At 40.7% G+C, this 17,119-nt stretch overlaps 1 protein-coding gene across 1 annotated transcript in view; it reads left to right on the top strand.

Moving 5' to 3' along the window:
* LOC126297769 (contactin) overlaps positions 1 to 17,119 on the top strand; it is a 154,327-nt gene that overhangs the window by 79,858 nt on the left and 57,350 nt on the right. The window contains exon 14 of the mRNA XM_049988944.1: positions 1,584 to 1,722. Within this exon, the coding sequence (XP_049844901.1) occupies positions 1,584 to 1,722 (139 nt within the window). The remainder of the gene's footprint in view (positions 1 to 1,583; positions 1,723 to 17,119) is intronic.

Raw genomic sequence — 17,119 nt, 5'->3', positions numbered from 1 at the left:
ATCAGGCCATGCTGTACCAGCCTAGAGGAAGAAGTGATGTGGGAAAACCCAGAACAAAGTGGCAGTTACAAGTGAAGACAGAACAGGCACAAGTAGCTAAACTTTGATGTGCAGAGGAAGAAGATGATCTAAAACTAACCAGTTACTATATTAACATCTTCCTCCAGATGTGTCTATTGTTCATTTTGGGAGTATATTTGGAAGTCAAAGATTGTCTTTCTCTTCTTCTTCTTCTTCTTCTTCTTCTTCTTCTTCTTTTTAGGGGAGAGAGGGGGGGGGGTGTTAGTAGGTGACATCTAAAAGTAATTCTGCCAACAAATTGTAAATTGGAACTATGAGGACTTCCACCAGAGTTGTGACTGTTGTAACGTAATATTGAGGAAGTTTGCTTCACTACTTTGTGATTGTTTTGAGTTAATATTTTGTTTGCTAGACCCCCCTTTTATTCTAGTTGTAAGCATGACGCAGTAGATATATCGACATCCTCCTAATGGAGGAACAGGTTGAATTCAATCTTATGTGCAACTGCTTTGATGACTATAGCATTCTACAAACTTTAGGTTATTTTCAGTGCCCTCAATGTAATCTTTTCTTGGCACTGAAAAGTGCACTCAGAATTGTATCACAATTATTAATCTGTGGATTATGTTATACACTGTTTTATAATATAGAAAAGTGCCGTCCTTCCATAAAAGAAGAGGATTTTCAAATATTTGCACATGTATACTTGTAGAGAAACAATTTTGTCCGCAGCTCGTGGTCGTGTGGTAGCGTTCTCGCTTCCCACGCCCGGGTTCCCGGGTTCAATTCCCGCCGGGGTCAGGGATTTTCTCTGCCTCGTGATGACTGGGTGTTGTGTGATGTCCTTAGGTTAGTTAGGTTTAAGTAGTTCTAAGTTCTGGGGGACTGATGACCATAGATATTAAGTCCCATAGTGTTCAGAGCCATTAGAGAAACAATTTTAATCCAAGATAGGAGAAAGGACAGCATTGGTCATAAATTTTTAATCTGTGTATTGCAGATCAATTTCAGCTACTGTGTAGTTATCTTCAATGCAGTTATGTCCAAGTCTTGATGATTCATCATAAATAAAATTGCACATGGTACCACATTGACAGTTACGCCATTACATGCATGTCAGTGTGGTACCATGAGTTTAATGTCAATGTGGTACCACAAGTGATTTTATTTACGATGTTTCATCATGACTTGGCTATAATTGCTCTGAAGATAGCTGTGCAGTAGCTGAAATCAATCTGCAATAAAGAGATTAAAATTTTATGACCAGTGCTGCCCTTTGTCTTATCTTGGATCGCATTAATATGGTCATGGAGCATGCTGTTTCAAATGGAGACAAATCTGAAGAATAATTTGAATGATTTCAATTTGTTTTTCAATTTCTTGTGTAAAATTCAGAAATCCTGTGGCTGTAGATTTTGTTATTATTAAACAAGATGTGCTGTGTCACTTGTCCAATCTTCAATGGCTATTGAAGATTATTATCGATGTAACTGGCATTTTGGTTATTCTTAAAACAATGTTCCATGTAAATGATATTAATCACTAAATTGTACGTTTTTCAGCATATTAAAGGCAATGTTTTGGATATTCGAAACATATCTTTTGCTGAAGGCGGTGACTACGAGTGTATTATAAAGAGTGCTGTTGGAAGGATTGCATCTAAAACCCATCTTATTGTTGAAGGACCTCCAGGCCCACCAGGTATTTGTTATACAACAAATGTAATGTTCTTTTGGTTGTTTTATATTAATGTTGTTACTTGTTATGACTGTCAGTGTTGTCTGTGAAGGTTATGGCAAGGATAACAGTTTTATTTTAGTTTATCTTTAAAGTTATATAACCTTAATCACCACCCCCATCTGCCAAATTTGAACCAAAACCTAGATATATTACGGTGTCCTTCCTAAGTCAGCTATCTTTAGTCTGTTCCCTGTTTCATTAGACAGAGTCTGGGTAGATTATCTCAATTCATTTTCATTGCGAATCTTCTGCAAACATTTTTCTTTTTTTTGTCATAAACTAATAAAGCTCCATTTCTCAATTTTATCAAATAAAACATTTTAATATAAAAAGCTTTTAATGCCTTGGCCCCAATTTTCAGTATACAACTAAAGCACAATGAGTAGTTTTGGTTGTTTTCTATAACAATCTTCAGACTTCAAATCATAAAAATGCTGTGAACATGCATTAGCTGTAGTTCTGCAATGACGTGCAGTCATAATATGAGCAAGCAAGATAATGACAGTATGTCATTAAAACCTTCATTGCGAGCCAGGCTGTGAACCATAATCTCGCAAGATGATGGTAATAAAGAAGGAAAATGACCATTGTCTTGCAAGATTATAGTTTACAACCTGGCTCACTCATGATGAAGTTTTTAGCTACATACTGTCATACTCTTGATGGTTCGTAAGACAGATGCAAGTCATTGCCTTATATTTTCCCCTAACTTTGCTACACATTTTTATCATCAAACTGGCAACTTTTTCATGCCATCTTCGAATAAAGAAGAGGGATCTGTGTACAGCCACTTGCTCACAAACTCCTCTATCGCTGCATTGTCATCAAAGCGATGTCCTCTGTGCTCTTCTTTCAGATTTCCAAACATGTGGTGGTTGCAGCATGATGAGTTGGGGAGTTTCCCAAAGACTTTCCTCCAGTTTTCCATCATTAAAGAAACAGTGTATGGCCTTGCATTGCTGTACAAATGAATCATCATTACTGACAATGGCTTGAATACTTTCACAGTTTATCCATGCTGCTGAAGTAATTTCGAAAAGTTTTATGTGTTGTTCTTCTGCAACAGGTTCTGTACGGCATGAATGTTGTCTGTTGTGATGCTTGTTCGGGGTTGCTTTTGGTGGGGTGCAATTTTCACAGTTACCTATCCTGCCACAAAGTTTTATGCCATTCATACACTGGGATCTTAAAAAGGGTTTCTTCCCCAAACTGCGCATGGAGCCTCTTTAAAATTTCCACGGGTTCGGAGCATCCTTTCACAAAAAACTTGATTAATATGCGCTGTCTGCCAGACACATTACACCAACTGCTGCATCACAGTGCTATTCCCGACATCCCCCCACATTCTGTCAAGGTGGCAGCCATTTCCATCCACTGTCACATTGCTAGATTTAAATTTTGGTTCATATTTGATACGCCCAGGTATGTTTCATAATACAACATATTGGTGTCAGTGAGAAAGGTATATCACAAACTACTTTACATTCCAACAATTGTTCCAACTGTAAACAGAGTTCATCATAACATCATGCAGAAAGGTATATGATTTCAGAATGAAATTTTCAGTTTGCAGCGGAGTGTGTACTGATATGAATCTGTCTGGCAGATTAAAACTGTGTGCCAGACCAAGACTTGAACTTGGGACCTTTGCCTTTCACATTTGCTCTTACCAACTGAGCTACCCAAGCACAATTCCCAGCCCATTCTCACAGCTTTACTTCCGTCAATGCCCCGACACCTACCTTTCTAACTTCACAGAAGTTCTCCTATGAAACATGGGAGACTAACACTCCTGGAAGAAAGAACGACTGTTTTGGAATTGCTTTATAGTATAATCCTACTTTAACATTTTCAGAACTAATATTCTCTCACTATTGATAACATTTGTTGTTGCTCCAGTCAAATCTCCTAAGTTTACAATGTTAATTTGCACCCACTTTTGCGTTAACATTTTTATAATTTTGTCATGATTCACACTTAATGAAACAGTGTTGCTGGAGAAAAAACTGGCGTAATTGGCATAAAACGACCCTGGCATGACATTGGTCTTTTCATATCACCTGGGTGCTCCACACAATTGGTAAAAGTTGGAACAATTTGTGCTTTGTCTCCTGCCACATACTTTCTCCCTCTACCTGTGAGGAATTTTGCTGAAGATGAATCCATGGGGACATCTGGCAGCTCTAGGGTGGGAGCAGGAACTGGCTGCTGGACCGGCACCTGCGAACTCCTGCTGAGTGAGGGCTGGAAAAAGTAGCAGATGAATGTGTGGTGGACAAAGGGCTCAGCCTAGGAGCTGGAGCCAAAAACAGGGAAGGTACCCCCAGGGATGGAGGAGAAGACAAAAACCCGGACACCACAAAGGAGACTGTGCAGATGCAGCAAACGCTGGTCCCCCCTGCGGACGTAATTGATTGTGATATCAGGCCACCAGCCTGTCCTCCATATGCAGCATAAAGTGGAGTTCACATATGAGTCTTAATTTGGCACCACAGCTTTTGGCTTTCTGTAGTGGCATCATGAGGCAGTGCATATACAGGGTGAAGCAAAATTCACGCACTCGGGCTTCGCAGTGCGACTCCTCACATGCCAGTGAAAGCAAAAATGTCTCTCACAAAATTTCGGTGTGCAAGTACATCCGGCATAAAAAGGACATTAAAGAGTGGCAATCTGGTAACACTGTAACCACATGTATGGTAACTAACTGTGTCAGCACATCTTAGTTCTGCTGTACAGTTGGTGCAGTGGGCACAGTTTTTGTTAGCATGCAGGAGGTTGAGAGTTCGATCCTGGGTTGGGCACTTTTTTGCTAATTTCATTCTGACATTTCATACTGTAATATACACCATTTCTTAGGTCACATTATCGTAAATTTACAACATTTTGTAATGCCGAACATAACAAATATGTCGTTAGACAAATAAGAAATGGACAGTTGAAACAAATGGTGTGTCATAGGACAGAATAACTACAAAAACAATATCAATTTTGAGATGCTAGAGATGATAGCACAGCACAATAACACAACATGTACTTGTCATTTATACTACATATAACGTGAGTGCTCAGATGTCATACATCGTCAAGCAGTGGCAATAATAATGTCCATATTAATGACCGCATGACCTTCACAACAGAATACGTTGTCCTCAAAACAACAGCTGCACAAAGCGGCCTCCCTGCACATCTAAACATTGCGCAACCTGCCGAATCATTCAGCTCTGGGCTCTTTGCAGCAAAGCTGCGTCCACAGTAACAAAAGCTGCATGAACACTCGCTACCAATTCTTCCACATTGTCAGCAGAGTGGAGTACATGTGCTCCTTCAGGTTTCCCCACTGGAAGAAATCCAGGGGATTTAGGTCAGGTGAACGTGGTGGGCATACAACTCGACCTCCACGTCTGAGCCATTTCCCTGGAAATGTTCTGTCCAAATACTGTCGCACATTAATTCCAGAATGTGGAGGTGCACCATCATGTTGGAACCATATCCTGTGCCGAACATGTAATGGAACATGTTCCAGCGCATCAGGCAGATAGTTTGCGAGGAATGTATGATACCTTCATGCAGTCAATTGGTCAGGCAACACGTAGTGGCCCAAACACCTGTCGTCTGATGTTCCGGCTCATACGTTGATGCCAAAGTGAACTTGATATCCACAGTCGTGAGTGACCAATGGTGGGCATTGTGCATATTGAAGACAAACTCGTGAGTGAATGCTGCTTCGTCCAACCATATTACAGTGTTCACAAAGTAATCTTTGCCATCCGGTTGTCATTGGAACCATTCACAGACTTGCATCTGCTGATGGCGATGTGCAGGATGCAGGTGTTGTGTGACAGTATAATGATAAGGGTGCAGCCCATGCTCATACAGCACGTTAACGACTCTGTACTGTGTGACGCGCAGCTGCCTTGCTCTGCTACGTGGACTTCATTGAGGTTCTTTGTGTATGACCTTCAGAATAGCTTCCTCAGTAGCTGGAGTACGGAGAGTATATGAATGACCTCTGTCATACGATGGTGGAAGGAGAGAACCTGACTCATGAAGGCACAGCTCCATATGACAGAACACATTCTTATCTGGATAGTGTTGATGAGGATAATTAGCAGCATATTCATGAGTGGCAGCACCAGCCCGGTTATCAGATGCACCAAGGACCAGAAGCATATCCACATATTCATTGTTTTTGTATGCCATATGTCCGTCACACCAGTTTAGAGGTTTACAACGAGAAAATTCGATACGATGTACATCGGAGTCTGTCATGGGTATGTTACTCCGCTCACAACTAGTTCCTGTCCGATGAACAGCGTATAAAGTACAAACACACTGTCAGTCCTACGCATTGTTCCATCTAACACTCATTACCCCTCTGACAGATATTGTTCTGTATGACTCATCCTGACACCGCTGATTGGGAAATGTTTGATTTTGAATTACATTGTTTCTGTAACAGTAATAGACGTGATGTTTCCGCAATCCAATCGATAGAAGAATGATGATGATGATGATGATGATGATGATTGAGATACGTACTAAACAGCATGTGGTTACTAGACTCACTGGTGAAAGGCATAATTAGTGGGACCATGGTGGTAACACATACAAATAGTAAGCATTATTCGCGAAGCACATTGCTGGTCCTACTGGTAACGTAAAGCCCTAACGAAATGTAATGGACTTTTAAGAAGACAGGAATAATAGTTGGTACTAAACTATGGGGCCACTGGATGAGGGTACAAAGAAAACAGGTTTCATATCTAGTAGATGAAGTGGTACAAATAAATTCATGCCCACGACATGGAAAGGGCGTCTTTCAAAGCTGACCAATCTTCCATTTCTAAGATTGTAGTATGTAAGTGCAAATGTTCTCTAGAGGACCCGCTGCAATCGCTGTTGATGATCAAGATGCCAGATACCATACCACCTGGACTATATTTACAAAATAAAAAACATATACCTCCACCCAGGATCGAACTATCGACCTCCTGCATGTTAACCCAAAACTGCATCCACTGCACCAACTGTACAGCACAACAAATCTGTCCAGACAGAGGTAATTACCATACATTTGGTTACAGTGTTTCCAGATTGCCACTCTTTAACATCCATTTTCTGCCGGATGTACTCGCTGGATGAAATCTTGTGAGAGACATTTTTTTTTTATCGCTGGCATGTGAGGAGTTGCACTGTGAAGCTCGAGTGTGTGAATTTTGCTTCATCCTGTATATGTTATAGTGCAGGTTATGGCCTTAGAGCTGTGACAAGAGCGAAGTACAAGGAAGACAAAACCCTAATGTTAGATCCAAAAATAGATTTCACACAAGGATAAATCAGGCTGCACAAACTAAATAAAAGAACTAACACTCAAAAATGAAAATGGTGTCTGCAGTGGCAAACTAACAAACAGCTGGTGTGTAAATATCACCTGCAGACACACCATTTTTCCAAGATTTTTAGAAATTTATCGTATTAGTTGATATAGGAATTTTGAATAACTAATTTTTAGTTTAACAGCTGCTGCGTCACACTTGGGAGCTATTTCCTGCTTATAATCCACAATATATACAATGTGATCACACAAATCATGAAGTTCATGAAGTTTGTATGACTCGATTTTTTGGTTACATATATTAAGTTTATGTATTTGTTTATCCAAAAATCTTCTCACACACACACACACACACACACACTGCTGCAGAAAGTCAGACATAGGTTGCTGTTCTTGTAGTTGCAGAAGTAGCAAAAATGTACCTGCCAACCACTGTTTTCACTTTTTGCAGTAACAAAATGAAAACACACTGAAATCGAATGGAGTGCAGCAGCAATTACTCCACAATAACTATCACAGGGTGTTCATGTTTCAGTATACTGCCACCAGGGAGCATTGGTGAAGGAAAGTAGCGCAACAAAGTACAACTAAGTTGAACTATTTGTGGCATGACGAAAGTTGAGCCACTAAAAACTGGGAGTTCACACATGCAACTGTCGTATGCCACCAGCTGTGACGATGCTTTTGTTGTATGTGTGAGCCCGTCCCAAAGACTTGCCAACCCCACTATTTGTCGATAACTGCCCGAATCCAATGCTCACAGTGACTAAAGACACAAGCCCAGGCGGTGGTGTGCAGTGCAGCAACCAGGTTGCCATAGGTGAGCATGGAGAAAGCAGGAGGATATGCAGCACCATACCCAGCTGGTACCCTTGCTGCAGTTTTGTTAGGCTCCTCTTGCCAAGCGTGGACCTGGAAAATGTGAGCGCGCTTCTCCCCCGGGGTGTCTCTGAAGTACTTCTTCATCTGATTTGTGAAAGGTGTTCTGCCGCCCTGTTCAACTGAGGGTGGAACAGAAGCACAAGCACTCTGACGTGGTGGACAGCATGTTGCGCACAAAAATCTTGAAAAGTCTGTGAGATAAACTGCAGCCCATTGTCCATCACCAGGGTGTGGGGGAGGTCTCCTGTGGAGGAGATAAAGTTGAGGCCCACATTGTCAGTTCCACCGTCATGGATTGGCGGTTAACAATGTATGGAAACTGGGAGTAGGTATCTGTGACAATCAACCAATATGAATCCAAAACGGGCCTGTACTGACCACTCCCTCTTGAATATACTGCCACACCTGGTGAAGAACAGCATCTGAGTCAATCGTGTGAGTTCATTATAGAGAACCTGTCCACTGAGCTGCTTTGTCAAATTAAAAACAAGACTTCACCCCGATCAAAGCTGGGTTCAGGGCCCCACAAGATGATTTGAGAGAGCATCTGTGTTTTATTTCTAAGCCATTGGACATAATTGAATCTTCTAGTGCAAACGACTGGAGAACAGTACCCACCATTGAAGTCTATTTCTCATTTATCAAGCAGATGGACCATGGGACTAAAGGTTTGTGAACTGTAATGAGGAAAAATGTGACACCATATAAGAACGCATGAAAGTTCTTGATTGCATAAATAATAGCAAGGGGAGGGCAGCCCTCCTCAATTTGAGAAAAATTCTTAAGTGCTACATTGAATGTTGGAACCATCTGGATTGCAATGGGCCCGTACACGTCCCAGGCCATTCTAAGATGCATATGGGGCCAGGCATGGGACTGAATGAAGACTATTCTTCACACTCTTGAATGCTTGTTGACATTCGGGTGTCCAAACAAATGATGCGTCCTTTTCTAGCAATTGATTAAAGAGGATATTCTATGGTAACTATAATACGCAATGTTTCCTAAAAATGCCCGAACTTTCTTCACATTAGTTGGATGAGGGCGGCTACAGTAGCTGCAGCACAATTGTTTGTTGGCTGGATCCTCCATTTGTAATTGGCATGTCCCAGGTATTCAGTAGAGGATTGGAAGAAATCTGTGTTATCCAGATTGCACTTGAGACCTAAGTTCCACAAAGTCTGAAACAGGTTGGAGGTTCTCTGTAGATGTTTCTCGGTGGTGGGACATGTGACTACAATGTCATCTAGGTAGTTTATAGAGCAAGGAACATATGTAGGTTGCTTAAAAAAAACCTTGAAAAAGGGCCAGAGCACCCACAACCCCAAAAACCAACAGGTTCTACCTGTAGAGACTATAGAGTATGTTGACCACAAGGAACTGGTGTGATTCCTCATCCAGCAGAAGCTGTAGTACTTCTGGACACTGAATGGAGTATGTGTTGACTATAGTCTGTGCATTAATTATAACCTTGAAACCGCCACATAGACGGACCTTGTCATTTGGTTTCTTGATAATCACCAGTGGTGTAGCTAATTTTCTAGACATTGGTTCAGTGACATTCACAGCAGTCGATCTCTTGAGTTCTTACCTGTCTTTGTCACAAAGCACTAGTGGCACTGACCTAGCTCTGAAAAACATGAGGTTGTGCCATGAATTTGAGAGTAATATGCACTGTGAAATGTGTGAACTTGCCTAACCCAGATGAAATGTCCAAATATTCCTTGCATAGTTCATCTTATCCCTGATACAGCACAAGGTTGGGAGCCAAGTTAACCAAATGTGCAACCATGAATCCAACAGCTGTAAAAGCATCCAAGTCAAACAGATGTTCTGTTAAATCACTATCCGCCCCAAGGAAGTTTAGGGGTTGGACCACTTCCTTGTATGCCATCTCCGCTGTAAAACTGCTGAGAATAGGGATGTGTTGTCTTTTTATAATTGACAAGGCAGCACATGGTAGAAGACAACAGAGGGGAGACAAGACGCAGATACATGTTAGAATTAATAAGTGATGCTGCCATGCCCATATCCACTGGTAACCTTAGGGGTTTCCCATTAACACGTACACTGATGAACAGTTTGTTGGAAATACTCACAAGATTGTCACACATACGACTGACGACATTAATGTCCATAGATTGAGAGATTGGTGCTGACAGAGCATGGCATACCACTGCAATGTGTCCTCTTTTTTTCTACAGTGGTGGCAAGAAGACCAACACTTAAGGCAGGTGGGCCAGTCATATAGAACAAAATAAGTGAAGTAGGAAGGTAACGGCTAACGAAAACCCATCTGCTGCCGCCCCTTTCTTGTGGAGTGTGGTGGCCAGGCTGTGTTGTACCACTATGATTCCCTCTAACAAATTCATAATGAAACGCCAGTCTATATTGTTGTCTAAATTGACAACTGCCACTGTCCAAGAATCTAATTGACAGCCCGCTGCACACACATCTTCAAACAATTGTGTAATAGAATGGATTTCTTGCAAAAGTAGGCTTTTCAAATAGCAGCATCCATTGGCAGACTTCTCTGTTGGGAACCATCCTGAACCGTAGTATCAGGGTAACACTCCTTAGACTGGGCACTAGTGAAACGACACTTTCGACTAAGACCTTGCAACTCTACAGCCCATATGATTGACAGGCTTGCTTCCTGCACTGGTAAAACTCCACTCTCATGGGGAAAAAGAGATAAAGAAAACCATGGGTATGTTGGTCTTAACACTTTGCTGTCCGCAGATCTCATACAAATTTATTAGCTTGGCGCCGGCATTGCTAATTTGGATTACTTGGCTTGTCGCCAGCCATTCTTGACATTATCTGGAGATTATAAATTGTTATGTTTTACTAATCTCATTGCTCTCATAAGTTCTCAACGTTGTTCCCCTACTTTCATTATATTTCAAAGATATATGTATGTAAATAAATACAAAATTTGTTTGTTTCATAGCTTTGTTTATTTCCATTGTCTTTGGTACTTACTATTTCTCTTTCATATGATATGCAGCAAAACAGTCTTCAAGATGTAATGCAACTCCACAAGATGTGCACATTAAGTTTTTTTTTACATAAATGGCAGTTTATTCATTTTTGTTTATTCGTTTTGGAAATACGTAGGCCTATACGTTGGTGTTGTTTTATGTGACCAGAAAATCTGTCAACCGGATCATGATGGGTCATACGTGATGTAGTGGCAACCTCCAAATTTTGCTCCATGTATTCATCGTAAATAATCATATTGTCTCTTTTGTCTGTCATGGTGAAAGGGCACAAGTACTTATAAAAACAAAAACTTGTTGATGTGTGTAACTTATTGTTACCTAAACAAAACACCGACAGAATGCAAAAGATACTAAAGTGCTGCTGCCAGCCACTGCGTGATACTCTGCTCGTCACCACTGTGGTGTCGCCGACCACTGAGCTATACTCAACACATGACACCACTGTGGTGTCGCCGGCCGTTGACTGCTATTTTGTGCACAACACCACTGTGGTGTCGCCAGAAGGCAGTGTGTTAATATGATGTCAACAAGCCACACATTTCGTCAAATGGTAGGGATGTCGGATGTTGAAGAAGCGCTAACTTTACTGACAAGTGATACATTTGGGAAAAGATCCACAACAGAAAGAGGGCTTTGATGAAGTTAGCGTCTATTACCCTGAAGGCTGTGAAGTGTTGCCAGAGACAGTTCTTATATGCCTTCCAGTCCTTGGCGGCTTGATCGTAGGCGGGGAAAACTGGTGAGGTTGTGCAAACAGGCTGGTCAACACGCTTTCCAACATGGCCATGTGCGTCTGCTACTGCATTTCCAGATTCTTCTGGTTTTCCAACTGTTGCTGCAGAAAGCTTTGAAGTGCTATCTGCAAAAAGGCACCTGTCAATGTCGTCACTTCAGTGAGAAACACGAGTGATCGTTCAACTACGCTTGTCCACCTCTTGTGCAGTAACTACACACACAAGTATGGACATAGAATCAAAATTGCTTTAATGAGTAAACTGTTTAGAAGTTCCATACATAGCCCAAAATGCCAGGCCAAATTCAATACAATGCAAAGAGTCCGAAGAGCAAAACTAAGTTAACATTATAACACAGAATAACAGAATGAGGCCAAGTGCACTCCACTCTGGGATTATATCAGATAGATTGCTTGTCCATCTCTCGAGGTGATACTGTATGTCGGCCCTGATGCGGTGTTGCCTCCAGTGTTTGATTATGCTGCTGCACAGTGGGTGGACCTCCATTGCCGGGCACTGGTAATGGCAAGGATACAGGGTACAGAATTTATATTTGGTGTGATGAATATTGGTAGTGTACTGGTTGGTATAGTTGTGATGATTATAAATCTAGGTCTATTGTCACAGTGTATTATGAAATGGAGAAAACACTTAAGGTTCATAGTAGGGTAGACAAATGGTATACTTTGTGTTATTGGATGAAGTTTTAGGGAAGTGTACCTGATCTATAAAGGAGATGGTGTATAGAACACTAGTGTGACCCATACTTTTTAGTGTTTGGGAATCTTACCAGTGAAGCAATTCAGAGGTGCCTCTGTCCACGTGGACACTTTGCAGAAATTAAAATGTGCCATCAAGTCCAAATACCCACGAATGTTGATAAACTGCATCATTCTGTTGCAGAATAATACCTGCCCACATGTTGCCCAGGTTGTTTCATCTACACTGCAGAAGTGTCACTGGAACACTGTTACACATCCTCCATACAATGTACCGATCTCTTTCCCTGTTTTTCCTTATTTTTGGGGCCCTGAACAAAGAGATTTGTTGCCGTAGAGTTGCTTCAGGTGGATATGTACATGCCTAGATACAAACATGATTCCATAGGCAACCACAAACATTTTTCCACAAAGGCATTGACCATCTTGTTTCACAGTGGGATAAATGTATTAACAGTTAGGGCAATTACTGTTCAAATAATAAACAGTTTTCTTACTTTTTTTTCCATCTGTGACATTTTCATTTGACTGTCCCTTGTATGTCAAGCTGTATAAACTGTAGACATCGCAGTTGCATTTCATTATGAGGCTGCTTAATAGTGAATAGTAATGAGTGTTTTGTTACATTGTACTGGGTGATGTGATGCAAGAACACTTAGAATTTGTTCAGATCCAGTTCTGAAATGCTTTTTAATTTGTCCAATGTTTAACTAAAGAACTTCATACAAATGCTGAGATTCAGATTGTTAAAGTTCTCGATTCACGTTCTGGTAGGAGCTGCATTCAGAGTATAGTTTGACTGTCAGTATGGTTAATTTGGGAGGAACAAAGTCAATCTGCTTCTGTATCTGTGCCCTATCCCTTTTTTAATGTGTCTCTCATGTCTATGTTGTTGAAGGGACCTTAAATCCCAGTCTTCCTTACTTCTTATTTTCCGATTTGAACAGTATTATGTGACAAGTGAAATTTCAGGGCATATTAGACTCTTTATTATGTGAGAAATCTTTAAATCACTGTATAGTTTGAAGAAGATAATTTTGAATGTCTGCAGTGGTGATTAATGTACTTGTGCCCTGTGAATTATACTGCTGTATAAGAAATTGATTAAAGTGTTACTACCATTGCTAATAGAATGATTAATTCACATTTCTGATAAAATTTGTAGAGAGAAATTTTGTGGGGAAAAAACACTTGAAATGTATCTGTTGTCGATTGTGGTATAATTTGGCATATTTAAAATTTCTTGTGAAAGTGATACTACAACAGTTAATCCACAAACTTATTGGACAATGACATAGCGCCTTTTTAATGTTCATTCTTAATATAAAAAGGAGAATGTTTTGTATACATATTGTCTTTTTGTTTTTGAGGGGTCTTTTGCACACACACACACACACACACACACACACACACACACACACACACACACACACACACAGAGAGAGAGAGAGAGAGAGAGAGAGAGAGAGAGAGAGTCAGATACATAGAAATACAGAGTTGTGTAGCAGATCTCACTGTAGACACACTGCCACAGAAACAAAACAAAACGAGATGTTCCCATTCCCCATAATAAAGCAGTCGCGGTGAATGCGGATCGAAACAGACATGGTGAATGTGGATATACAGGGTGTCCATAATTAAAGTTCCAGCTTCAAAACACTGTAGAAAGAGAACTGCTGCTCAGAATGATGTCAAATTTGACGAGAAAATTATTGGCCCAGGGGGAAACGTCATTTAACAAAGAAACGTAATGAAAATTTTACCAGTAGATGGTGCTGTAAGTATCTTTAACTGAAGTAGGGTTGGCTTCAAATGACAGATGAATTCCAATATAACAGCTATGGTTTGAGTTGCACATTACACCATCCATACTGTTCAATTTGCATAACTGCACAAGTTCGGCAGTCAACAGTTCTGGCAGTCTTAGTTAGATAAGCACATCCACCACAGCAAAGTCATACTTCATCAAATGGGAAAAATTGATTGCAAATTGTCCTGAGGCCAAAAACTGCATAATAAGCAAAATGACGTGGGTTTCTAATGTTGTGAGACTGGTGCAAGACATGTTCAGTATGTAGTATGTTGAAATCAAGACAAAAAAGGTTCCACAACAGATCGATGTGTCTCGGGGGCCATGTTCACAATGCACTGCACGATGTGCACCATTGCTTCACCTATGTTCATTATTGGAACACTAAAAGTGACATCTCTCAAATAACCCCATAGCCAGAAGCCACATAGATTAAGATCAGGTGATCTGGATGGTCAGGCTGTAGGGAAATGATAGCTGATAATTCTACCATTTCTGAAATGCCTCTGCAGCAGCTGTTTCACTATCTGTGCAATGTTCGGATGAGTGCCATCATGCATAAAAATGATCCTACCCATGCACCCATACTGTTGGAAGGGTTGGAATGACATTGGGGTGCAAAAGACACTCATAAAGTTTCCCGGTGACGATGGTACAAGTAACAGGACCTGCAGAATTCATCTCCTCGAAAAAATTGGTAAACAATGCTGTCAACTCGTACTACATAGTCACCGTTGCTAAACGAAATTGTACCAGTTGACTTGTGTACAGATTTTTGGTTGCAAATATCTTAAAATTCTATGTATTGACAAATCCTTGGAGATGAAAATACGATTTGTCTGCCCACAGAATGTTCCACGGCCATTCATTGTCCACTTGGATGCGACCCAGAAATTCCAGAGCGACCATTTGTCTTGCTGGCTGGCCAGTCAGAAGCATCTCCTGAACATGGGTGATTTTAAATGGACTGTGCTCGCAGGCATGTCCAGCCTTCGTGCAATGCCCTGTGCACAGCATGTTTGTACATTCCTGATTGACCCCTCCTGCATTGCTGTGACCACATCTTTGACAGATGTAGGATCAACTTCTTTCCTCCCTCTGCCACTTTGCATGTTAGGAGAACCTATCTTTTCAGTGTAATCATTTTGTGAGCCTTCATGGAGATAGTCATGTTGCGTGTTTCAGACACAAACTGAGGGACAGTTATTTGCTGTGTATCTACTCTGACGCTTTAGGCACCATCTATTGGTAAAATTTTCATTATTTTCTTTCCCATGATGTTTCCTCCTGCATTAATAATATGCTTTCCATTCTGAGCAATGGAGTTCTTTCTACAGCTTTTCGAAACTGGAACTTTAATTATGGACACCCTATATACAAATCAAAACAAGCAAAAGAGAAAAGGTCGTGGCTAGTAGAGTGCAGTTTGTTGAAAAATGGACACCTGCATATAGAACTCGGTGTAACATGGTAAGGAGCTGTGGTGGCGTTGTGCTTTGCAAAGTGTATAAAGTTCCCCTCACCTCATGGTGAACCTCTTCTAACACGCACGCCTCCTTGAAGTTACTGACATGCAGCTCTCAGCTGCAAAAACTATAGAAAAAACAGCTGTACACATCGTAACTACAAGTCGCACTAAAATTGTTTTGTTGGTGCAAGGAACAGTTAAATAAAAGTATTTATGTCCATAATATCTCACTCCAGTACGATAAGCTTTCATACACCAGTTACTACCCGGCCTTGCTCGAAACTGTACGAAGTCTGAAAAGTCCGCACACACACATCATTCACAACTGTTGCCAGTTTATGGTAATTATGAATTATTCTTCACCAAAAGTTTACAAATGGATTGTTTCTTTTAGAACAGCTCATTCAAATGTTGCTATAATCAGTCTCGCAGAACAAAATGTTCAAGTTTGCGAGTAAACAACACGCCATGTGGAATTTAATTATTTAAATTTCATCAAATGTTCCAAATTTGATACTGTGATTTAATTCATACTCCATTCCACACTTTACAGCACTTCATGAACATTTTATTACCAAGATATCACAGTATTAATAATTTTAAACAGAGCACATATCAGTAAGTCTGATCACTATGATGTCCTAGCTCTGACTCTACTCATCCCTTTACACAAAAGAAGCTTGTAGTTCCCAAAATACATGTGAATATGCTAATTTCTGATTGACAGAGAAACATCACAGCCATTTGCAAAGCAGAATCGAGCTCGCTCAATCCTGCACATATGTACAGAACCAAGTAAAATTCATCACTGAGTCAGAACAGTAAATTATTAAAATAAATTTTGAAAACCCACAACTATAAAATTAATTCCCTCTTAAGTGCTATCAGGTGTTCCCCATGGAAGCGTTTTGGGACCTCTGCTGTTCCTGATATATATAAATGACCTGGGTGACAATCTGAGCAGTTCTCTTAGGTTGTTCACAGATGATGCTGTAATTTACTGTCTAGTAAGGTCATCCAAAGACCAGTATCAGTTGCAAAGCGGTTTAGAAGAGATTGCTGTATGGTGTGGCAGGTGGCAGTTGACGCTAAATAACGAAAAGTGTGAGGTGATCCACGTGAGTTCCAAAAGAAATCCGTTGAAATTTGATTACTCAATAAATTGTACAATTCTCAAGGCTGTCAATCCAACTAAGTAACTGGGTGTTAAAATTACGAACAACTCCATTTGGAAAGACCACATAGATAATATAGCGGGGAAGGCGAGCCAGAGGTTGCGTTTCATTGGCAGGACACTTAGAAGATGCAACAAGTCCACTAAAGAGACAGCTTACACTACACTCGTTCGTCCTCTGTTAGAATATTGCTGCGCAGTGTGGGATCCTTACCAGGTGGGATTGACGGA

Source organism: Schistocerca gregaria, chromosome X, assembly GCF_023897955.1.
Source record: "Schistocerca gregaria isolate iqSchGreg1 chromosome X, iqSchGreg1.2, whole genome shotgun sequence".
Classification (NCBI taxonomy): domain Eukaryota; kingdom Metazoa; phylum Arthropoda; class Insecta; order Orthoptera; family Acrididae; genus Schistocerca; species Schistocerca gregaria.
Note: the sequence above shows the minus strand (reverse complement) of the source record. Positions and strands in the feature narration are given on the sequence as shown.